Here is a 24,955-nt window from a genome sequence, read left to right on the forward strand (position 1 = left end):
TTGGAAGGCAGGATTGGAAAGAAAACAAACTTCTCAGATCCCATGGGGAACAAGGCAAGTTTTTTTAAAGTTCATACAAAGAAGTACAAATACATGCTATGTTCTTGGTGGGAAGCACTAGCTCCTAGAATACTTCATTTTTTCTTCATTCTGAGGTTCATGGGAGATAAAGTCCAATTCTAAACCATGACCAGGTACAAAAGACCATTTACTCTAAGGCAGTATTTATAACAGGCCCGCCTTGGATGGCTCTCCAAGTAGAAGTGTCATACTGGAAGCATTAGACCACTTACTGTAATCATTTCATCCATAACAATGACCCCCAGCAAGATAATTCCCCATTTCAAGCGTTTGTAAAGGTGGTACCTCTCTCTGAAAAATGTGAGCTATCCTTGATTATAAGAATTATAATAAAATGGATGAAGATCCCTAGGTTCTGGGTGAAGTACCCAAAGATTACATGAATCTTCCCTAGTTGGTCAGTTGTAAGCCTAACTGTTCAACATGCATCAGCTTGATTTCTTTTTAATTTTCTACACCTAGGAAAGTTAGGTGAGGCCAATCTAGGTCTCCTCTTTCATTCTTGGCTGTATTAGGTTTTCTCAATTTCTGCAACCAATTAGAAAAGATAAGCCAAAATCCTATATAATAAAAGTCTAATATGCAAATCGACCGAACAGCAGAATGACCAGTGGAATGACCAGTCGCTATGACATGCACTGACCACCAGGGGGCAGATGCTCAATGCAGGAGCTGCCCCCCAGGCCAGCCAAGGCAGGTGCCAGCAGGAGCCCCAGATCACCGCACCAGTTGCCCCAGATTGGCTCTGATCGCCGGCCAGGCCTAGGGACTCTACCCATGCATGAATTTCGTGCATCAGGCCTCTAGTAAAATTACAAGACCAGATGAAATAAACCTTATGTAATAAATGCTTTATGCAAAAAATACAGGCGTTTCTCCTAGCACTCAGTCAAATTAGAATGGCTACCTATATAAGAACTATTTCCCTATACTTTGTTAAAAGGCTGGTGCATGAGAATATGGTCTTGAGTTACAAAACAGAGTACATCACTTCAGTGTCAAAATAAGTATCCCGTACCCTCTGATACAGCATGGAGGGACCTGAAGAGTATCATGCTAAGCAAAATAAACCAGTCAGAAAAAGACAAGTATCATGTGACCTAACTCATATGTAGAATCTAAAGAACAAAATAAACTGATGAACAAAATAGATCCAGACATAGAAGCATGGAACAGACTGTTGAATCTCAGAGGGAAGGTGGGGGTGGGTCGGTGGGAAGAGATCAACCAAAGAACTTATATGCAGCTATGCATAACCCATGGACACAGACAATAGGGTGGTGAAGGTCTGGGGCGACAGTGTGGGGGCAGGCTAGAAGGAATCAAAGGGGAAAAAAGGGGACATCTGTGTAACTTTCAACAATAAAGATAAAAAAATACATAAAGACCTTGCATTGTTTCTATTCTCAAGAACAGATATTAACATATAGGGTTGACTTTACCAAGCTTACATTAATTACCTGGTAGAGTGCCAGTGTACGAAAATACATGGATGAACACAAGTATTTTAGCTCTTCTCATGTCTCTCTTCAACTGTGCTCTATGGAAAGTCATTATTTACTCATGTCAGTCCAGTGATGTAGATTGTATTCTATAACATCATTCAATCTTGTTTTGGCCTTGATTTTCATTTAAAACATGGCTGTAGTTTGTTTTATATACCAGAAAAGTTGATCATGAGAAGCTCAACTTTTTAAAGCTTCAAATGGATATCTATACTATTTCTGAGAGACCATCTTTACATTTGAGATGGGTGTCAAAGACTACTGAAGTAAGAAGTCAATTCACAGTATCTTTTACAGGAGATGAAATCATCCACAGCACCAGCATGTCTCAGCCTCAGCGCTATTGACATTTTGGGCCAGATCATTCTTTATTGTTGGAGGCCATCCGAAAACATTAGAGGGTATCTAGCAGCATCCTGACCTCTACACACTCACTGCCGGTGCCCCACTCCCATCCTGTTGTAACAACCAGAAATGTGTCCAGATACTCACTGCCAGATGTTCCACTGGAAGAAAATCGCCACCTCCTTTCAGATCCCACACCCAGTTGAGAACCACTGAGCCATAGTCCAACATAAATGATCAAGAAAAATGAACTCCCTAAAGTACTGATGACTATAAATCAAATTCTGCATTGAACTTTAATTTTCTGAATATCCTATTTTAAAAATTCAGCCACAGGATGATATAATATAACCACATCTAGCCAATTCTTTTGGGAATGCAGAGGATAAAGAGGGTTTTAAAAATATTTCACAAGCCAGGCCAGTGTAGCTCAGTGGCTGAGCATCAACCTATGAACCACGAAGTCATGGTTAGATTCCTGGTCAGGGCACATGCCCAGGTTGCGAGCTCAATCCCCAGTGTGGGGCGTGCAAGAGGCAGCTGAAGAATGATTCTCTCATCGTTGTTTCTCTCTCTCTCCCTCTCCCTTCCTCTCTGAAACCAATAAAAAAATATATTTTTGAAAAAATATTTCACAAAAGTAAAAACAGATCTATATCCTGATTTTTCCAAAAATAAGTTTCAGAATAAGATAAATCAGAATGTACCAATGTAGGTGACTGCTTTCCACTGCCTCCAACAAAAGGGGTTAGAGAAGCTGCATTTCTGTAAATAAAATCAAAATTCAAGTTTCTCTTAAAATAGCATACAAAACCAAGTATAATTACGTAGTTCACATACACAACAGTTAACAGATGTATTAATCTGTCTCATGTGGTAACTCCAGCACAGTGCAAAACAGGGATTTGTTTGGATCAGGAAACAAAGGCACTATTGAACTTGCTAATAACCCATGAGTAAAAGAGAGACTGTATTCTAGGAAAAAAAAGATGACAGAGTAATTCGTCATCGGAAGGATATTCCCTTTTTTACTAAGAGACATAGCAACACATCAAATTGCACTGAAAAGACGACATATTATAGAATTGCACACCTAAAGCCTATGTAATTTTCTTAACCAATGTCACACCAATAATTTCAATAAAACATTTTCTTAACAGAAAGCATAGAAGGGAAGAGGGAGGGGAGAGCTAATAAACTAGTAAATAAAATTCTGGTCATAAAAAAGACAAACTCAGAAAATTGTGAAAATGTTAATTTGGTCTTTATTTTTCTAGGACATGTAGGATGTTTTCATAAATCAGTTTTACAAGTGCTACTTTTTGTAACATCGTAAGAAACACATTTTTCATAAAATCCTCATTACTGCAAATTCACTTGCAAATAAATGTAAGTAGAGGGTAGAACAATATGTTTCCACATATTGACCAGTGCAACACTGACAGTTTCAATTAAAGTATCTGGGAAGCCTGAAAATGATTTAGTAGAACAAGCAAATTTACTTCCATTTGTCAAAAAAAAGAAAAATAATTTTAATTTGCAAATTATATATTTTACGTGCAAGAACTTTAATGCCTATGTCCACCTGAAATAAATGACAATAACGATTTTGAAAATAATATGCCAAGAAACAAAAATATAAGAAAAAAATATGCCTTTGAAAATTGCTGAATAAAACCAAATGTTAGTTTCTCACTTTATGGTGAAGATTGGCACTGTTTATTCAATATTTATATAAGTCAGTTTCTGTGCATAAAAATCCCAATAAGATTTAATGGTTTGGGTCAGTTCATTTTTCTTTAACTAAAGAACTCCTAACTTCTAGATTTAAAAATTGCACTCTTGCATTTGTGTTTTATTATGAAACACGAATATACTTCTTTATATCAGTGGCAACTGGTTAATAGGCATGATAAGATACTTTTTAAAAAGTTGTGTAAATATTGTCATTTTAAAAAATCCTGTACACAATCACAATACTGCCAGAATCTATTTAGTGCACCCACGCGTGCCTCTTTTCTTTCCATTTCAACCCTTTATCACAAAAATTTATTCAAAGGAGTTCAGTAAGACACACCATGTGGATAATTTGGGGTTTTAAAACCCATGGCTCTGGGCAACAATTACAGTTAACAACGCATCCATCCACGAAGAGACTTGTATTCCTTAAATTTTCAGACTCAATTCACCAGGAAAAAACATTCTGGGGTAAAGACTTTTTTGCACACTGACAATACTTATCAGGTATCAGCTAGGCCACAAGTGAAGGGAAGTGACTTCTCCCAAAGGTACAGGGTAGCAGCTGAGTTTGAGATGGCACATCTCATACATTCTGCTCGGAAAACGTGAAGGCATTTACAGAGAACTAAATTATGCACTGAAAGATGTGGAGGGTTTGTCTCTGCGCTCTCATCAACAGTGGTATCGGTCCCTAGTACTTAAAAAGCAAACAGCATTTTCATAAACGCAACTGAAAATGAAGGCTCTACCTAGAAGAATGCACACAGCAGGATCAAAGTACTCAGAGCGGATCGGCAACTGTTTCGTGGCATTAAAAGCATGAGCATTTTTGGCATGTTTTATGGTTTACCATTTCATGTCAAAGTGACCCCAATGAACTGAGCAATTTGAGTGGTAAACAGTGAAAGCACCCTGGTCCTTCAGGGCAGAAAGTGTCTAGTTCAATGTTCTACACATAGGAGGCGCTTAAAGCAGGCTAGTACCTGACAGACCTTCTTATTCAAGAAACCTGCTGATTATATGTAACACCTACTGAGTGTTCCCAAGAAAAGGTTAAGAACATGACTTAAATATCTAATAAAGTTGCATGGACATGACTTAAAATAGTTCATAGGGTTGTTGTACTTCCCTAAAGGAAACCTGTAAACATCTGGTGAATATCTAATTAATGGCAGAACATTTAAATTGGCCAAAAGAAAAAAATGCCCAGAAAACATTTGGCCCTTCAGCACCCAAAGCTCCCAAAATAGGTGAAAACATTTCTGCTAGAAGGATTTCAGAAATCTGAAAAATATCATACCTGAGTGACTTAAATAGGTTCTCTCTTAAATTTTAAATAAGTGCAAGAAGTTTCTACACTCAGGAATTGCATAAGTTATCTTTCCTCAAAGTAAAACATTGAATGATATAGAGGTAGCACAACTTACTAAATTAACCTTAAAAAAGGGGAAAAGCAAGGTTATTTTCAATAGGCTGAATATAATAGCACTGTTACAAATATTTAAAATCTTCCAATCCAGGCTTTCTTCTACCTGGTTTTATTCCTGCCCCGTTTTCTACTATAAGGATATTGATTAATCCAGGCACCCTTTGGCCCTGTGGCATCAATTGCCACATCAATGAGAGAATCTGGAGTCATCCACCTCAGGAAAGTGAGGAAGAGAAAGTTGAATACGGCCAACAAAGCAAAAATGCAGCCTGTTACTGGGCCACAGTGAGACATGAGTCTTTCCAGTCGTTTGTCCATTGGTAACACAGTTTCTCCTGCCACACGATTGTACACCTGGTGGAAGAGAGGCCGAGAATGAGCACTGTGATCTAAAATAAACGATGACCAGGAATGTTTTTATAGATATAAATTGAAGTCGCTTACATTTCGCTGCTGTTGTTATAGAAATGATGTGGTTAATGAAATTCATTACAGTAATGTATTGCCTTTTAATTCAACATTCATGGAGTGCTTATTCTGGAAAAAACACCAGGCTAGATGCTGTGATATAAAGACAAATATGCCACAACTCTTGTCTCCCAGGGCATCACCATCAATTTTAACCCAACTATGAGAATTCTGAAGTCCGGAGAGTTTGAAACTTCTCTTCAGGTCACCTCTGTGGAGGCCATATTTAATTCAGCAGTGACTCCCTGAAGCGGGGCTGGCCTTCTAAGATTCCTTGGCTTGGCTGAGAAGCCCTTTCCACTATCTGGTAGACACCAACCACAATCAGAGAGTGACAATCTAGTGTGCTTCTTTCTGGGTACAGAGTGGCTCTTCTTTCAACAGCTACATGAGGCCTGCTGCTGAGCACAGATGGTGAGAATATACAGAAACATTTCATGGATTCCAAATAAAAGAAGGGAAAAAGAGATGGGGGGAGATCTTAGTAGATGGTAGAGGTCAGGGGTGGGGAAACTTTTTTCTGTCAAGAGCCATTTAGATATTTATAACATCATTTGCTTAATTTAACTCACTTAATATAAATTTATGTTGCTATGAAAAAAGTGCCTAGATTTACTGAATTTCGAGTCCCACCTGCAGTTGCCTTGGCAGAGCCAAACCAAATGATTTCTCGGGCTTTATACGGGCCTGTGGGCCAGATTTCCGCCCCCCTCCCTTGGTATAAACACTGGCAAAGAAAACAAAGTTTATTGCTGAGAACTGACAGTAGGTGACTTGCTTTTTAAATCATTAAGCACTAAACTTGGCAATATTTTTAAAAAACACACAAAGATCTTTAAACATATTTATTTGAACACATCAAATGGGCCAGCATTAATTTTAATCATATTTGAGCACTAGCTGTGCTCCTTCTCATGTATCAATGAGATCTGTAACGAATCTCCTTTTGAGCGCAAGAAAGTTATGATGTGCAGTACAAGTTCTGTAGGCCAATGGCCTTTGAAAGATACAGAATGTTTCATCTAGCTCTTCTACCCCAAGGATATTTAGAATACCTTTGAATCAGAATTTTGTTGCAAATTATACTGAGAATGGTGAATCACAATTGTTCAGTTTTCTAAAGAGCAGTTAAACTGGGAAGGAGGAGTTGAAAGGGAACAAATGTCCTGTGCCGGACAGGTAGAATTAAAAGAGCAACTACAAACTGACCAGTGTGTCCACCTTTATTTCTAGGTCAATTAATTTATGATCTTAAGCTACAAAGTAATTTACTACTGTGAAGAGAATAATAGGTTAATCCATTATAGAGAAGGACTTTGTTTTCTGAATTAATACTATAAATCATCAGAGTATAAAACAGAGAAAATACAAATGTTTCACTATTACTTTAAGCAAAACACGTGGTTAAAAATAATACTAATTAGCTTCTTTAATATATGCTGACATATTGTCACCAGAGATCTTTGCCCCGAACTTAATATCTACAGTAGCTCAGACTTCCGAGGTTTACATGATGTGATCAAGAAAGTGAAGTCACAACTTACGGAGCCATGGTTACCAAGCAGAGTAGAGTATCACTGAAAAAAACAACTGTCTAACCAAATATCCCTGCCAGCCATTCCCAAATTCCACCTGTGCTCTTAAAGGGTCATATTAGAATCAAGGGAGTGGCTGGGATGGGAGTAGGTGGGGGTTGGGGGGAGCGGGGGGCAGGAAGATGGAACAAACAGCTCCTGAAAAGGCTTCCTAGGTGATTCTGACATGTATTCCTGGCAGGTAATCAGTGCTACACTCCAACCTCCAAAGGAAAAAGGCAGTTATTTCATACTAGAGGCCCGATACACGAAAATTCATGCAAGAGTAGTCCTTCCTTCCCCAGACTACTGACACTGGCTTCCCTCTGGCACCCGGGATCCAGGCTTCCCTCCTCTGGCCACCAGCAGGCACCCGGGAACCAGGCTGGCTTCCCCCAGGCCACTGGCAGGCACCTGGGACCCGCGCTGGCTTTCCTCTGACCCCAGCTTCATCAGGGAGGACGTCTGGAATGCTATCCAGAAGACTTCCAGTCTAATTAGCATATTACCCTTTTATTATTATAGATGGGTAGAGATATTGAAAAACTCCTAGAAGGTGAGTGTGTCTCAGAGACATTTCAGTCAAAACTGTTAACTCAGCCCAGCTCGCGTGGCTCATTGGTTGAGTGTCGACCCATGAACCAGGAGGTCAAGATTTGATTCCAGGTCAGGGCACATGCCCAGGTTTCCGGCTCGATCCCCAAGAGAGGGTGTACAGGAGGCAGCCAATTGATGATTCTCTCTCACTACTGATGTTTCTATCTCTCTCTCCTCTCCGAAATCAATAAAAATATGTATTTTTTAAAAACTATTAACTCAAATATCTCACACTTCAATGGGAAATGTATATGACAATTTTTAGAGATAAAAGAGTTTTCCTGCACTTATATTCAAATATGAGTTCATCTTATGTACGGGAATTTATAAATTAAACCAGATAAGAGAGGCTTACAATAAAGAGCTATTCTATCCACTCGGAGGCTCCATCTTGCTCTCTATTCTGGCTAGCAACTAGCTGCTTCACTGAGTACAATGAGAGCATAAAGCACTCGTCTAAACTACTATCTCCTCCATGCTCCCAACTGACTGAGCTCCTGGTTCACAATTTCTCTGTACTGACAAGCAGAGTGTTTCCCCCAGTGTGTTACCTGGTAATAAGAGGCATGAAGCAGATGAAGTAATGAGAGTAAACAAAGGACAAAACCCAGCGGAATAAATGAAGCCCCTAACTTGAAACAAGGAAGCATTTTCCACAGTCACACTGTCCCACCTGAGGGTATTAATCTATGTCAGTGGTCGGCAAACCACGGCTCACGAGACAACATGCAGCTCTTCAGCCCCGTGGCACGGGCCATGAAGTTTCCATCGCACTGCACGTGCGTGCCCGCATGTGGTATTTTGTGGAAGAGCCACACTCAAGGGGCCAGTTTGCCAACCACTGATCTATATCATGTACCTATCCTGGAAATTCTCTATTACTGCTTTTTTCTGTGTGATCATACTCCTGACATGTGTCATGTGCATTTTGAATTCCAACTTATTATGTTCTCAATCAGCCCAAAGCTGAAAAAATCCTTTTCCTGTAGAAAATTACAGTAGTTAGCAAAAGCGACACAAGTGTTTTAGGAAATAGCCTGAATTAAATATTTGCAAGTTATAGAGTTGCTGCAACCAGACTAAGTAAAACCATATATTTAGAATACTTTAGTATTCTAAACAGCGTCAAGAAAACGTCTTATAGATTTTAATATTACTTCTGACTGTAATGGCTGTGACTTGCAGACAATTACGTGTAGATGGCATTACTGCTACTTTCAGATGTCAAATGCAATAATTTGACGAGAAACGTAAATACACCAAAAGTACACAGTTCACTTCTTTTCATTTGGGAGAGACTTCATAAACGTAAGCAATAGAACAGAAATGGTAAACCTGTACAAGACAAAGCCAGCGTGTACATGAAACCTCAGGACTTCAGACACAATCTTCAAATACCCTTTTCTGGGCAGGTGACATACTTTTTCTGTTCGCTCCGCAACATTCCTCCAGGTGTAGAAAGTCTTTACTATGTTATGGACTTTTTCTGGAGCTGGCAATACTCCGGACTTCAGTTGGGAAATAGCTTTTTCCAATCCTTCACACAAGGATTTTACAGAAGGCTCACATAAGATAATAAGATTTTCTGGAAGTACTTCAGGAATTCCACCAACCCTGGTACTTACAACCTTAAAAAGAAAAAGAAAAAAGAAAAAAAAAACCATGGTCCAGCATAATTCACATCTCAGGAAAATGAGCAAAACCAACCTAAAAAATTACTACAGAATGTGTCTGATTAGTTTTAAGAATACATGCACAGAAACCCCGATAATGTAAGCCCTCAAAGCTTTTTACCTGTAAACCACAACTGGCTGCTTCCACAATGGCCATGCAGAATGCTTCAGTAAGGGAAGTATTAAGAAAAATATGTCCTTGAACTAAGACATTTCTAACATCCTTGTGTTCTAAGGCTCCCAAGAGACGCACTCTGATTTTTGAAATGAGAGAAGAAAGAGGACAGTGAAAATCATGCTATGGACGAAAGGGATATAATTTATAAGCCAAGCGTGCTATGCATATTGTACTCAGATTTTACTGGTCCTAATGCTTTCCACCACAAAAAAAAATTAATATTGCCAAACTCTGATCTAAAACAAAGTCTTAAGTAGGTTGGTTAAAACACAAACAGCTAACATAGTTCTCACTTTCATCACACATCAAATTTCATCATTTCCAAAGTGAGTTTGCATTTAATGGAAATATTAATACACTTTAATGAGTAAATGTTAGTGTCATTTCTAACCAGGGGAACATCCCCTTTAAACTGATGTTTCACAGGCACACCCCTCACATGGTATCCAAGTTACTGAGGAAGATGTTCACATCTGTATGTGCAGAGGAACTGACATGATTTGGGCCATGCTATTAATTTTTTAAAATATTTCTCTCTTAAATCTCTTTGTGCCTTCCAGAATGCTTCCAATCACTGCCCCATAAAGTCAAGTAATATCAGGCTAACGAAAAAATAAATAAAATTGTGAATTCTTTAACTAGGGTTTCCCATTTTATATATTTTAAAAAATAGGCCTTGTACTACATTTTACATCAAATACATGTAGGAAAAAGCAGCCCACTTAATGCAGGCATGTAGCCAAAACCCAATTTAGGTAACTGATATGTTCTCACCCAAGACAATATGGAAGCCATCATCAATACCTGTCATGTAGCTGGTATCTTTCCCGTACTTCTTCCAAAATTATTCTCTTTGGTCCCTCTCCTCCAATTATGAAATTTAAATCTTGATATTTCTGACAGAGTTCAGGTATTATACCACTAAGCAAATCAGTACCTGGAAATAGAAAATAAAGTTAAATGTTGGAGATATTAATATTTAAACTTTTTTAAAAAAATCATCAGAACTACTGCAAATCCACTCACTTTGAAAAGTATTAGCTATGCCCTCCTTATGTAGAGAAATGAATTTCTTAAACCTTTCCTGGGAGGGTAGAATCATTCACAAACTGTCAGAAGTCCCCCAAGAGTTGCAATTCTTAAAGATACACTGGCATCCAATGTTACCTTCCATACATCAAATATGTGTACTATTCTGTTTTCATTTCAGTATAATGTTCTTTAAGTTATTCACTTGTGTTTATACATTGCTCATGCATAGAAAATGTATTTGAGTAGCTAACGTTTGAGTTCAAGTTTTCTACAGAGCAGGACAGCTGACTGGAGATCTAGATCTCGTGCCAGCCTTTTAACAAGCAAGGTCTTTGATGATGGGAAAGTTTCATGATACAGAATATTAAGAGGCCTATGTACGTCAAGTCCAAGGTCTCTTTCCTCTATGAAGTTCTACTACCTATGATTCCACTTCCTGACACAGGAAAGGGATAAGCAATAAAAGTATAACTGCTAGCTTCACTTTGTGCAGAATGCAATTTATACAGAGGATTCTGCAGTGAATACTATGGTATTAGCAAAATTTAAAACAGTCCATCCAAGCCCTCTATAGCCCACTTCCTCAAAGGAGGGTAAGTGAAGGCGGCAGGACCCATCAGCCAGACCATTACATTCCAGAGAATAGAAGTGTGCATCTTTGTTCTTTTTTTTTTCTAATGAAACATTTTTCTTATAATATGTAAATACAACCTCAGGTAATGTGAAGCAATAAAATAAATCATGCCCTACTAGTCTGAAAGTGGCTATCTAAAGTGATAGCAATGTTGACACTACCTGAGAAGTTAACTCATTAACAATTACAAATTGTACACAAAGTAAAAATGCAAAACCCAGGTAGCTTATTAATTTAAGAAATGCATACACACATACACACAAGAATTGCACTATCAATCTTCCCAAATATAAGCAGATCGATTATAAAAAAAAGATGGTGGGAGATATAAAGGGTGTCCCCTCCAAAAATGTATATACACTTTAACAGCTGATATATCGCTCAATTTTGAAAATGAAATATATTTTAATAAACACTACCCTTATAATTATTCAGTGTGTGTATACACTTTTTGAGACACCCTAGGTCATTTTTATTAAGTAATTCAAAATAAGATTTAAGTAAACTCTGTATTTTCAAAATGATTGCACTAGCAAACATAAATTCACATGTGGGTTTTTTGAATTATGAAGGCTTCTCATTAAAATCTTAGCTATCTTTGTTTCAAGTCTATTACCAAATCTATCAATTGGATTTCTAGATGAACAAGAAAGTGGCTTAATGACTTTTAACATTTAGCCTCCTATAATTCTTTCATTTTCTTTCTTTCCCCACTCTCCCTTCTAATACAAATATTAAGAACCCATTCTTGAAGTAAAAACAAACACATATAGAGTAATAATTCTAATTACTGGTAATAGCTAACATTTACTGAGTGCTATGTCAGGCAATATACTTTAGATATACTATGTCATTTATTCCTGACAACTGCCTTATAAGAAATGGAACGGATTAATATTGTCAATTATCTATAATATTATTCTGAGAATAAAAGGTTTTACCCCTCAATAAAAAATGTTCTGGTGCCTATAAGAAGAGTCTAACACAATGGAACATACAAAAGGACTTTTAATCTCCAGTTACCCAAAATGGACAAGGAAAATTCCTGATTCGAACTGTTTCAAAGATCAATCTAACAATATTTTAAAGAATCTTCTGAATCTATACTTAAGATAATGGTGGTTGGGCCAGGGTAGAGGAAACAGACCTTAACTCAGGAAGAGCTGAACTCATGTTTGTCATCTGTTACTTACTGTGTAACCTGAGCGAATTACTTACCCTCTCTGAGACTGTCTGTTACATGCACATAACAGATACCCTACAGCTGCTGGGAGGGTCAAGTGAAGCAGTGTACCATGCACAGGCTTTATCAACTGCAGAACATAAACATAAGCTGTCATTACCACTGTCACCAGAACTGGGTTGTGCCTGCACATTCGCAGCACTACTGTGAACCCTCACTGAGCAAAAAGGGACTCAAGAAAAGAGGGAAGAAGCCAGTCAGGAAACCTGGGTGATAAGAACTTTGATTCCTCCTGTTCCTTACTTAATACATTCCAGTGGACCTTTGATATCTGGTCCAAATGAACACTTAAGGAAATTAATTTGTTAATCATTAATGGACCATTAATAGAACTGCTCACTTCGGGGCTAAAGAATGTTAATTTTTGCATGATGTCTGGCATATGCAAAGGGTTCGATAAGTGTTAAGTTATCGAATTGAGAACAGGAAAGGCTATAACCTCACCCTGTTGGTAGTTATCTCAGCAGGTTAAAATACCGTAACTAGTGAAGTACATGTAACAAGTTTAATCATTGTATTGTTAATTTTGCTCTGATCCTCAACCATGCATGCATCATACTTCCTTAGCTAGCTATCCCACAAAGATATACTATTGGATTAAAAAACATTGTAAACACATTTTCTAAGTTACAACAAACACATCAACAATATCCTGAGGGATTCAAGATCCAGAATGCTGGTCAATTACATCTTCTTGGTTAGAGGATGACAGCATCTCACTGCTTTTAACCCAGAAAACGCAGTTCAGTAAGTTTTCTCACCAACCTCTGCTTAAGAGCCTGACCAACCACAGTTCTCTATTACAACGGCCCTAGTACATTGTACACTTCTGATCCCACCACTAACCTTAACACTTACCAAGAATCAGCGGTGTTGTCCCCAGATCTGTTTGATGCCAGCTGCACTTGTTACTATGTTGGGTAATTGAATTAAAAGCACCGAAACTGACAAAATGAGTTTCTGAGACTAAGCTCAACAGTTTGAAGAATAAAGTCACAGGAAAAAGCTCTTATCATATTAGGGGGTATCCTAAACCACTATATAAAATCAAAAGCAAATGAACATCTGGAAGCACGTTACTTCATATGCCTTTAGGTTCCCACCTCATTTAAAATAAACCAAACTGGCAGTTGTAAATTATGCTTTTTGAACATAACTGTGCAGGAAAAATGATGCAGCTAAAATCAATGGACCTGTACTCTTAAGCCTGAAGGCCTACATAAAATTATTGGTATTTCAGTGCACATTAATAATATTTGGAGTTGAACTCAAATATTTAAGGGGAGATTATATATTATCTTTTTAATGATTCCGTACTTTAATTTTGATTACTAGATAGGTTTTCAAAGAGCATCCAGAAAACCATTTATGTTTGGATTAACCAAACTGTTTCAGACAGTAAATGAGGCTCTACAAATTCTATTGCAGGGACATGAAGTGCTGCAGAGGTACTAAAAAAGTCCTTCTTGAGAACAGCGAACACTCATCAAGAACAAACCAGGCTAAGTACTTCATAGGAACCATCAATGAATTCTCACATGATTCCCACTGTTGCCCAAATTACACAAATGAAAACACTGAGAATCAGAGATGTTTTGTAGCTTATCCTCAATGACACAGTGGGACAGCGCCAGTCCTTTCCTTCATCACTTACCTGACAATATGTCACTAACGTCTTATCTATGATTAAATGAAATACAAAACAGTAATGGCAGAACAAGCTCAATAATTTCGAATATATATATATATATATATATATGCATAAAAAAGACAGGAAAGCTGTAAGTTAAAATTTTCACTATAGTCATCCCTGAATAGTACAGTAACAAGTTGATTTTAGTTTTCACTTTTGTGCTTTTGTTCCCAAAATATCTGCAAAGACAAGACATTACTTTTGCAATTAGAAACTGGTGGTGGAACCGGCCCTGTACTTCTTACTGCATGCCCAGGGCTATTTTAACTTTTAAAAAGACCTGATCCAGGTACAGCCGGTGTGGGTCAGTGATTGAGCGTCAACCTATGAACCAAGAGGTCATGGTTCAATTCCTGGTCAGGGTACATGCCTGAGCTGTGGGCTCAATCCCTAGTAGGGTGCGTGCAGGAGGCAGCTGTTCAATGATTCTTTCTCATCATTGATGTTTCTACTTCTCTATCTCTCTCCCTTCCTCTCACTGAAATCAATAAAAACATATTTTAAAAAATAAAATTATTAAAGACCTGATCCTGATCTGTTAAACAGCATCACGTTGGTTTCTTTCTCATCATTGATGTTTCTACTTCTCTATCCCTCTCCCTTCCTCTCACTGAAATCAATAAAAACATATTTTAAAAAATAAAATTATTAAAGACCTGATCCTGACCTGTTAAACAGCATCACGTTGGTTTTATTTTTAAGTAACTATTAAAATACCAAAGGTGGAGGGGGGGAGCAGCATTCACCACTGTTCCAAAATTTTCTTTTTGGATGTATAAAACAATATTCAACCTTTCTTTGCTATATTTAATGCAGTAGTCGCCCTATATAATAAAAGGCTAATATGCAAATAGACCGAACAGCGGAACCACTGGTCGCTATGACATGCATTGACCACCAGGGGGCAGATGCTCAATGCAGGAGCTGCCCCCTGGTGGTCAGTGCACTTTCACAGGGGGAGCGCTGCTCAGCCAGAAGCTGGGCTCACAGCTGGTGAGCACAGCAGTGGTGGCGGGAGCCTCTCCAGAGGCGAGAGGGTGCAGGGCGCAGGCCGGGCTGAGGCGCCCCCCCCCCCCCCGCCGCCAGTGCACAAATTTCATGCACTGGGCCTCTAGTAAAACCATAAAACAAAATAAAAAGCCAAACAATCATTATAAACAAGTATCCAACAGCTTTCTATAAGAAAAAAAAAAGTCTGTGCAGTGCAACTTCAGCTATTATTTCATTTCATTACCTTTTCTGTAAACAAGTCTGCTGACAATAACAATAGTTATGCTATCATGCCTTCTAAATGGGTCTGGAGTGAAGTCAGTAGGATCTACAGCATTAGGAATGACGGACACTATTTCAGGATTCAGGGCTGCTCTTAGCACAGTGTTCTCTTTACTAGTGTAAGAGACACAAATTATGTGGTTTGTGTCACAAAGAGAGACAGTTAGAAGCTTGTTTGTAAGCACCGAGCTGACATCAGCAAATCCAAAAAGGGAATGGTCCGTGAAGACTGTACGGAGCCCCATTGTCTTGGCGTGGAAGAGGGCGTCATGGGCCATGGCAGAAAAGGAACTATGTGAGTGGATTATGGTGACTCTCTCTCGAACAAATATGTACCTGAGCAAAGGCAGACTGTGAAAGAGGGTTGTGGCTGTAGATTGGTTGTACATAACTTTCAGAGGCAAGTAATAGACTTTGAGGCCTTTAGTGAGGTAACGGATGCCTTTTCGATTTCCGTAAGCATGGGTGACAATTATGACTTTGTGTCCTCTTTCAATCAGGCACTGAGAGAGCTGGTAAATGTGGCTTTCCACGCCTCCCATATTCGGGTAGAAAAAGTCCGACACCATGCATATGTTATGAGTAGGAGTTCTACATGTGAAAAGACGTCCAGGGCTCACAGGGTAGAACGCCGCTGAGGGACCACGGCGGCGCCCACCTCCTCCTCGATAGGCCATGCTGAGACAGTTTAGGCATTAGTCCTTTACAGCAACCCCGTTAAGATGTCATTAAATACCTGAAAAAGAGAGGAAAACAGGATCTCAGCTCAGAACTACATTCTACATCCCAAATCCAGATATAAATATGGCTTTAATATTAATGTAAATTTGTTAGCTTTTCCCCTAGAAATAAAACAAAGCATATCATGAATTTACTCATTTGGCATTTACCTGCTTAGCATTTGCTATGTGCCATACAACTAAACAACATCCTGCAATGTCTTTCTATCAATTTTGCTTTAAAAAGACTGCTATACATAGTTTCAAAAAAAATCAGTTTATTACACCATCGTATATAATAATTTGCCATGCTAACAAATCAGTTCATTCCAATAATTACATATTAGGGCTCTTTACAGAAATAGGGTGCCAACCCCACTCGGGAACTTAGCCACTGATTCAATGGATCTCATAAAGTTCTGCTAGTTTTACCTTTGTGTGGTTCGCACTAAAATATACCTGGAGCTGGAGCTGTCTTTTTGAGAGCACTTTTTTCAAGTGCCACGGGTAGCACATGCTGCAGACATCCACTTTTCTCCTCCTGTACTCAAGGGCGGTGATAATCAAACGACTCACTTCATGTCAAACTTTCTTTCAGTTACATGGGCCTTTCTGCCATGAGTGTCCGTTCCTTCAGTTTGGAGTCTGAAGATAAAGACTGAACTAGAGCCCGACTGACGTGGCTCAGTGGTTGAGCAACAACCTATGAACCAGGAGGTCATGGTTCGATTCCCAGTCAGGGCACATGCCTGGGTTGTGGGCTTGATCCCCAGTGTACGATGTGCAAGAGGCAGCCAATCATAGAGGTTCTCTCATCATAGAGGTTTCTCTCTTTCTTTCTCTCTCTCTCTCTCTCTCCTCCCCCCTCCCTCCCTCCCTCCTCTCTGAAACTGACAAAAAATTATTTTAAAAAAGACTACAGATTGGCTGAATCTGGGACCATTTTCTGCATCTAAAGGAGGAAATGTTTATCTCAGGGGAATCCTAGATTCCTATTAGTGCAAAATACCCACTCAAATACTCAGTACTATTGCAGATTTTTAGAGTTTTAAAGCCAAAGAGTATTGGAAACCTACTGAAACTCTCCCTCAGCTTCACAAATGAGATTTCCATCCCCCCAGAAACTCAACTATATAATGGGAAGCCATCCTAACCATTTAACTTTCCAATTTCACCTGAAAGCTCATAAAATGCAAATTAAGTGCAGGTGTAAAGTCTTATCTATTCTCTCCAACAAATTAATCTATGTTTTAAATATAAGGTGTCCCAAAAATGTATACACACACTTTGAATAATTATAAAGGCACTGTTTATTAAAATACATTTCATTTTCAAAATTGAGCTATCAGCTCTTAAAGTGTGTATACATTTTTAGGGACACTTTGTATAGTCTCAGAAATACTCTTGTGCTCGTTGACCGGAATTTACTAATTATGATTCAATATTATCAAATACTGAGATTCTTCAAGTTTGTACTTTTAAGAGGCTTCACCAACATTTTAATTGTGGTTTGTCACCTAAATCCGAATTTCAAGTTCTAGTCAATTTAAAAAGATTAATGATAACGAAAACAGTGAGTAATGAACCAAAAGGTATCAGTTTTTCATCAACCTGCGATGTTCGGTGGGAAGTCTGCCTACTTCCACCCGGTTCCACCTAACAGCTTTAGGGTGTAAAAGCTCAACAACCGGTACATTCACAAAATCTTAGATTTTTAAAGCTAAGGAGAGGCTAGGCGATCTATCGATGAACACATCTTACTCTACAAATGAAAAGCCAGACAAGTTGAGCGATTTGTCCAGGCTCTCCATCTTCACTTAAGTGGCAAAGGCGAGCTAGCCATAAAGTCTCTACCCTGGCCGAGGAGTCCCTGGCCAGTCATTAGCAGCAGAGGTTCCCAAGGAGCCTTAGGGAGACCCGGCGGGGTTTGGGGGTCAAGAGGACGGGGCTTCCACCCACCCCCAGGTATTGCCCTGGCGTTATTCACTGAGAGGACACTGGGGAGCGCCAGTGCCAAGGAAGGGAAGACCCGGTTCCACTAAGTCTGCCCCAGCGAGTCCTCAGCCACGCTGGAGTACAGAGACCCTCCACCCGGACTTCCGATCCACAAGCCGGGCCGGCCCCGCCCCTCCACGGCCAGCCCAGCTCCCACGGGGGAAGTCCCGTCCCACCCGGAAGCGGCGGAGAGAGCCGGCAAGGGGAGGTCAGATGCGCACTTACCGGCGAGTCCTATGGCCGCCAGTGTCCGGACCTCCCGCGGCAGCATCTGGAGTCCCACCCCTCTGCTCCCAAACACCAATCCAGGGCGTCCGCGCCCGAGCACCGCGCCCCGAAGCAGCCAATAACAAAGAGGCGCTGGAATCACGCGCAGGATCAGCGCTCAGACCCCACTCCTTGGCTAGCGCTGTAACTTCAGCGCGCATGCGCATGTCTCCACAAAGTTACGGAAGAATTGTCGTCTCCGTATTGAAAGTAGTAATCGTCGGTTTAACCTTTCATATGAATCCCTAATGTCGCGAATCTATGAAAATCGGCCGTGGTGTCTTGTTACACAAGCAGTCCTCCGGGCCGGCCGCACGGTACAGAGCCAGAATCCCCAGCGTGCCTCGCAGCGACCGGTTAGCGCTGCTGGGAGTTGTAGTCCGGTGGCCTTTGAAGGCGAGTCCGAACTTAGAAAACTAACTCCCACAATGCACCGCAGTTCTAAAGCTGAATCTTGTGCACTATGGCGTGGTCAGGTGGGTTCGAACCTTGGTTGCCTAGTTACAGTGTTTCTTTTCTCGAAGCCTGTTCTCTCCGGCTTTAGATTGGAAAGATTGGGGTGGGAAGGCTATAGAAAGGCGGGGTCATGGTGTCATTCTGTTTCTGACTTATCTGCCACAGCAGAACCATTCTGGTTCTTACCATTCTGGTTCTTACCATTCTGGTGGGGTTTCCTGATGTAGCAAATGAAAATATACAAATAAGTCAAATCAGATTTTTTAAAAATTCGAATTTCAGATAAATATTTTTATATAAGTATGTCCCAGATATTGGGGACTTTATAAAAAAATTGTGTCGTTTATCCGAAATTCAAATTTAACTGGGCATTTTGTGTTTTATCTTGCAACTTGTATACTCTGGAGAAGAAAAAAAAAATCTGAGCTGAAATATCAACTCCCACTCAAACTGGTTCAACTGGCTATAGTGGTGCTTGGCCAAGAAGCTAATGAATCAGTGGGTGTGGTCTGATCCACCTTTCACTGTCAGTACTTGAAGTTCCCCAGCCCTGCCCTGCGTACTTGTAAGAATGAATGCTTTCCTTGAAACCATCACTAACACCCCTTTTAAGCCAGTAGAAAACCTATTCATCCCTGAAAATGTCAGCTCCTTTCTGATGCTCTCCCAAAACCTTCAGAGAGAAGTAAATCCTTCCTCTTTTGTATGTTGATAGTACTTTGGCCACTTGCTGATACAGCATTTATCAGGTGATGTTCAAATTGATTGTCTGGCTGTAGTCCCCCTTCCTCCTCAACCTGATTCTTGAAAACTTGTGTCTTCTTGGAAACTCACATGGACTTCTTTCCAAAAGCTGACAATTGTATTTGCTTAGTGAATGTCTGCCTTCCCAGCCAGATAGTAAGCTGAGGCAGGGTCTGTTCCTGGTAACAGACCAGGAATAAGTTTTAGTTGTATTAATGAATTTTTTTATCCAATGCCAGCACAGTCCCTGACATATTATATAACCAATAAAATGTATTGAAAATATTTTGTAGAGTGTACCTCATAAAAATGACAGTGCAGTTATATAATTCAAAGAGCATTTTGGCTGTAGGATTTGAAGTATATTAATGAGTTGAACATAATGAGTAAGGCACAGGTAGGAGTGGATTCTCTGCTCTGTGTTATTGACGCATCAGAGCATAAAAGTGATGAAGACTCAAGGATATTTATTCAAGCTCAATAACCTGAAGTTGGCTTCACAGATAACACTAATACTACCAGATGGTATACAGCATTGCTTTGGTCTCCTTTTAATTTTTTGCAATAGGTGAAGACAAAGGGTGTGGGCAGACATCCTGAAAGGTATAAACGAGGGTTAAGCCTCATTTATTGAGCCCCTGGTTTTCCACGGCCATAGTTCTGATCACAATACAGTTTAGAAATTGTACCATGAATCTGCTAAGATCTTAATGCCAATGCTTCTTCAAAAGAGTTGTGATTTTTTTTTCAAATCAGAACAAATATTTTTTATCTTTATCATCAAACATTTACTGAGTGCTTACTCTGTAAAAGATTTTGTGGGGAATACAAGGATTATTAAACGTAGTCCCTATGTTTTAAAACCTTTTTATCTTTCTATATAACTTTTACCAGTAGTATAAAGAAATTCACTTTTCTTGAAAGGTTCTTTGTGTTTAAATACTGTAGAATAGGCTGACCTTTATAAATAGATATTTGTAAAGGTACACTGTTGCTGAGTCTCTGTGGGGGAGGGAGTCGAGGAAACTTCAGACTTTTCCAACAAAGGCTATAGATTTCAACAAAGTCTGAAAACATTGAACATTCATCATGCTTCAATCTCTAACCTAGGTGCTGAGCATTAAAAGTCAAATAAATTATGATTCTGCACGTGGGTCACAATCTCCCGTGGGTACAAGACTCCATTTATAATCAGTTAAACCTTAAGCAAAGGTCTCTATTTTCTAAAGTGAAAAGACAGTTGTAGCAACAAAATTAAGTTATAAATCTGGGGATAATTCTAATTATAGTATAGTGTTCTGCCTGGATGTATGGAATCAAGGTATGCCTTTAGAGAATTTTCTTAGAAACCACTAAAAGTAGACTAAAATACTTACATGCAGCGTATTCTGATTATACTTCATAACATATAAAGGTAATCAGTAGCAGTTATAATATAAAATGACCTATAAATGGAGAAAGTAAAATAAACATGGAGTTCAGTTCACCTTCCCTTGAAATTCAGCTCTTTGTAAATACATATGTAAATTAGTTATGTTGGATAATGTTGAAATGGGAAGGCAACACAGTTGTAGTGAGAGCCTGCTATCTATGTCTAAGTCACAAGGCAAGAAAAACCTGGCATGAGCTTTACCCCCAAGGAACCAAGGCGAAGTTAAGGCAAATGTAAATAGGGTAGTAAGTGATACATGCCAGTAGAGAAATACAAATATAATCACTGGGAGTTCAGAGAGAAAGAGTATTTCTAGCTGCCAGCGTTTAGCTAATAGAAGTAAAGGGTGCTTATGCATCTTTTGGGAGCAAGACCATCCCAAGAACAACATGATCAAGGTACAGAGACAGGGCTGACTGTCCAGTGGACAGTACTGTATAATTATACAGGGGAAGGAAGAGGGAAGGGTTCAGACAGGAGAAGTGTGGCACTAGGAAAATGGACTTGAGGTTGAGCCAGACTTCGGGCCAAGATGACGTTTTTAATTAATATTTTGAGATTCCTCGCTCATCATTCTGCTTAAAATGGAAAAATAAGAGATATAAGTGGTAAAATTAAAATGTTATAGCAGTTCTTTTTAAAATAACATAAACACTTCCATGTATGAGAAACAGAACCAAAATGCAAAATGATAATCAGACCAAAGCCATGTAGGTCCTGGACTCTGTATATGAAAGCAAGAACACATGAACCAAGGTTCAGCTCTTGTAGAATAATAGACTAACAGCTCCATGTGTGGCCTTTATGGGAGATTTACATTGGTGGCCTTCAATGAACCACTTTCCAATATCTGCACCCTTGTCTAAGCCCCTTCCACGCTGACTCTGCGCTTGGCCACTCAACTTGCTTAGCCAATGGGATATATGTAAATGAAACAAAGCAGAAACTTTCTAAGTGCTTATGTACTGGGGCATGTCCTATTGGAACCTTTCCAACTGAAAACCAATGGCTATGCTGTGCAGAAGCTCTCGCAAGACACATGGAAAGCCAAATGTAGAGAGGCCTTGGAGAATGAGAGTTCACTTTGGGCATTCCAATGGCAGATGAGTTCCCATTCCCTGGTCACAAAATCAATGCAATACTTCATTATGTATTAAATAATTATTTATTAGGCATCTACTATATGCAATACATTGTTCTCACACTGAGGATTATGAGTAAATTAGACAAAGTCTAGCTCTTATTGACCAAATCTATTAAGCTTACAATTTTCACCAATCTATCACTTCCCTTAAAAGCCTTAAAATGGATTATTTGTGCCATCTCCTTTATCAAGTATCTCAAACAGCATTTTAATATCACCCAACTTGATCGTTATGCTCTCCAATCTGTTTGCATCTCTAAACAACCTCCCACCACACTGCCTTAGTCACAGATTTATAATCTGAGCTGTCATATTACTAACTCTCTGGCATTATGGCTTAGATAATTAGGGATATCATACATCACTGGCATTTATTGTATTTGCTTTAAGCTCTTGGTAATTGAGACTAATCAGCCCACATATCAAAACTATTAGTATAAGTATTTCTGTACAATAACCAGTGAATTCTAATAAGGCAATAGGCCAATTACCCCACCTCCACCCTGAGGGCCAGCCCCACCCCAGGTCAGATCCAGCCTCAGAATCCAAGTGCAAATCTCTTGGTGATTATTGAGGGTTGAGGAGGCAACGGGGAGCGGTTGTAGTGCAAAGCCAAATTGCAAATAGTTTTGTCCTAGCCCAGAATTCCTGATAATAGCTCCACCTAAATGGCAATTAGGAAGATAGAGCCACTAACCAAAACATGGTTTGAGTAGGGTTGTGGGCAGATCCAAAGATGTCCAGGGAGCCAGCAGGCTCCCCTGTGCCCTGGGATGAGGGTCAAGTCAAGTTAAATTGAATCTCAAAGAAAAGATTGGTTTCCAGTAGTTTGGGGGTCACATTTATTTAACATTGTTTAGCATCTTAAACTTTGTAATAGCTACTCCTTAGGTTTTCCAAAACTGGTGTGAAGTTTTGTTGTGCTTATGTCGCTCCCCACAAGCCCCACTTCTAAATTCTTTTCTCTCTTCACAACATTATTTTCTTTAGCATAAAATTTGGAGTGGAAGCATATTAAATAACACACAAAATTCAATGGCTTGAATAATGGTGTTTATTTTCTTTAAATACACTTAAATATGAAACAACAGACAGGAGTTTGGTAAACTCAAAACTACAAGCTGGACAGTAATCAGAAAATCAGTGCTGATCATATGAATCAAATCTGCATAAGGAAGAATCAGAATAATTCACAAGAGAGTTGCAATTAGCAAAGGACTCAGAGACTATTCAAATTGCCTCATCTGCTGTGAGTAATAAGTGACAAAGCACTTATCATTCCATGATGATCAAACCTTTTTCATTCACCAAACAGAAAGGGTTACACAGGCTCCCTCTTCTCCACTCCTTGGTGTGCAGAGAAGATATCTATCAAGGAACCAGGGAATCCTCAACTGCTGTTTAATGGAAGGTTGGTTTGGATTCCCCCGGTACTATGTGAAATGAATTTTTTCCAACCCCTGGAAAAAAAGAAAAACAGTGACAGCAACTTGGCAAAGCGGCATGCTGTTTAAAATGAGGGAGGAGGAACTTGGGAACAAAGCTGAATCAAGGATTTTCTTGACTATGGAGCTCAGGGGTAGGCCTTTTCTCCTTTGGAAAGCGGCAATGCTTTGCACAGGCTGGTTTAGCATTTGTACACATTCTGGTGTGAAAGGGGCATCCTTCCTCACAGCTGTTGTAAAAAATAAATAAATAAATAAATACACATGAGAATTCAGAATCCAGGACTATATTCAAAGAAATAACTCTGTTCTGATTTAAGTTTTTAAAGTAAATTTTTCAGATATGTATTTAAAATGTCAGTATAAAATCCTGAATAGTTATCCCACATGGAATCCAAATCTACTAAAGTGCACTCAGTAACCTTTAACTGTTCTAGTCATCAATAAATTTCTTGCTACATAAATCCAGTAATATCCTCTTTCTCAAAGAAAAAACAACCAAATAAACATATATGTTCATATATTGAGAGAGACTGAACCAAAGAGTCTACTGACCTGAAACCACCCCCCCCCCACTATCCTCCACAAATAATTGTTTAAATCTCATCATTCTAGTTTTTGCTTAAGATCCATAAGCCAATAATTGCAAGCAGGATTTTCTTGATTTCTCAATTAATCATCACTCTGTAATCTCTTGCTTATTGTTAGTTGCCAAACCTCTGTTTTACTATCAAAAAGGGGCTTGGGCATTGAAAAAAATAATGGCTTAATAAGGAATCCCACTGAATCAAAATGGCATTTACATTAAATGGTGATGAGTCAAGTTAATTCGAAAGTGAAAAAGCCATTCACCTGCAGGTATCTGGGTGAAATACCTTGTGCTTCCGGCAGCAGCTCTCCAGACTCTCTCTGCACTCAATGCAACTGCAGTTTTCTGGGTGCTGGATCAGATCTGCGGGACAGGTTGTTTTACACACGCACTCGCAACGATCTTCATCAAACTTCATGTGCGGTCCACAGAGGGTCAGTTCCTGAAGGTGAGAGGGGTCTACATGGAAATAGAGAAGTGTTGGTAGAATAGCTGTAGCATGGATAGCATAATTCCCCAAGTGTATTCTTTACATCATTCTCAAATCACTTGAATTCACGAAATCTCCTTTCCTGTAGATTTCCCCCTGGTCTTTGTACAATGAAGGAGATTCACCTCTAATTTCACAATACAAATACAGAATTCATATGTTCTCTTCAGTTTGTGATAAAAATGTTATAAACTGAATATTCTTGGTAAT

The 24,955-nt window shown here is 39.2% G+C and overlaps 2 protein-coding genes across 5 annotated transcripts in view; both read right to left on the reverse strand.

The window, feature by feature from the left end:
* Positions 1 to 5,199: 5,199 nt before the first annotated feature.
* On the reverse strand, positions 5,200 to 16,141 carry PIGA (phosphatidylinositol glycan anchor biosynthesis class A; the record flags this gene model as incomplete). Its single annotated transcript, XM_081081204.1, has 5 exons — positions 5,200 to 5,454; positions 9,161 to 9,367; positions 9,534 to 9,666; positions 10,395 to 10,527; positions 15,427 to 16,141. 5 exons carry the CDS (start codon positions 16,139 to 16,141, stop codon positions 5,200 to 5,202), a joined length of 1,443 nt encoding a protein of 480 aa, XP_080937330.1.
* Positions 16,142 to 23,209: 7,068 nt separating this feature from the next.
* The window catches only part of VEGFD (vascular endothelial growth factor D), a gene marked incomplete at its 5' end in the record, with an annotated part of 29,775 nt that continues 28,029 nt past the window's right edge, over positions 23,210 to 24,955 (reverse strand). The window contains 2 exons of one of the 4 annotated variants that reach the window (XM_081114969.1): positions 23,210 to 23,681; positions 24,542 to 24,714. In XM_081114969.1, coding sequence (XP_080971095.1) covers positions 23,655 to 23,681; positions 24,542 to 24,714 — 200 coding nt within the window. In that variant the 3' untranslated portion in view covers positions 23,210 to 23,654. Of the gene's footprint in view, positions 23,897 to 24,518; positions 24,715 to 24,955 lie in introns of all 4 variants that reach the window. The other 3 variants (XM_081114967.1, XM_081114970.1, XM_081114968.1) reach the window with 3 other exon arrangements.

The sequence above is a fragment of the Myotis nattereri genome (genome assembly GCF_964212035.1).
Source record: "Myotis nattereri genome assembly, chromosome: X".
Taxonomy (NCBI): Eukaryota; Metazoa; Chordata; class Mammalia; order Chiroptera; family Vespertilionidae; genus Myotis; species Myotis nattereri.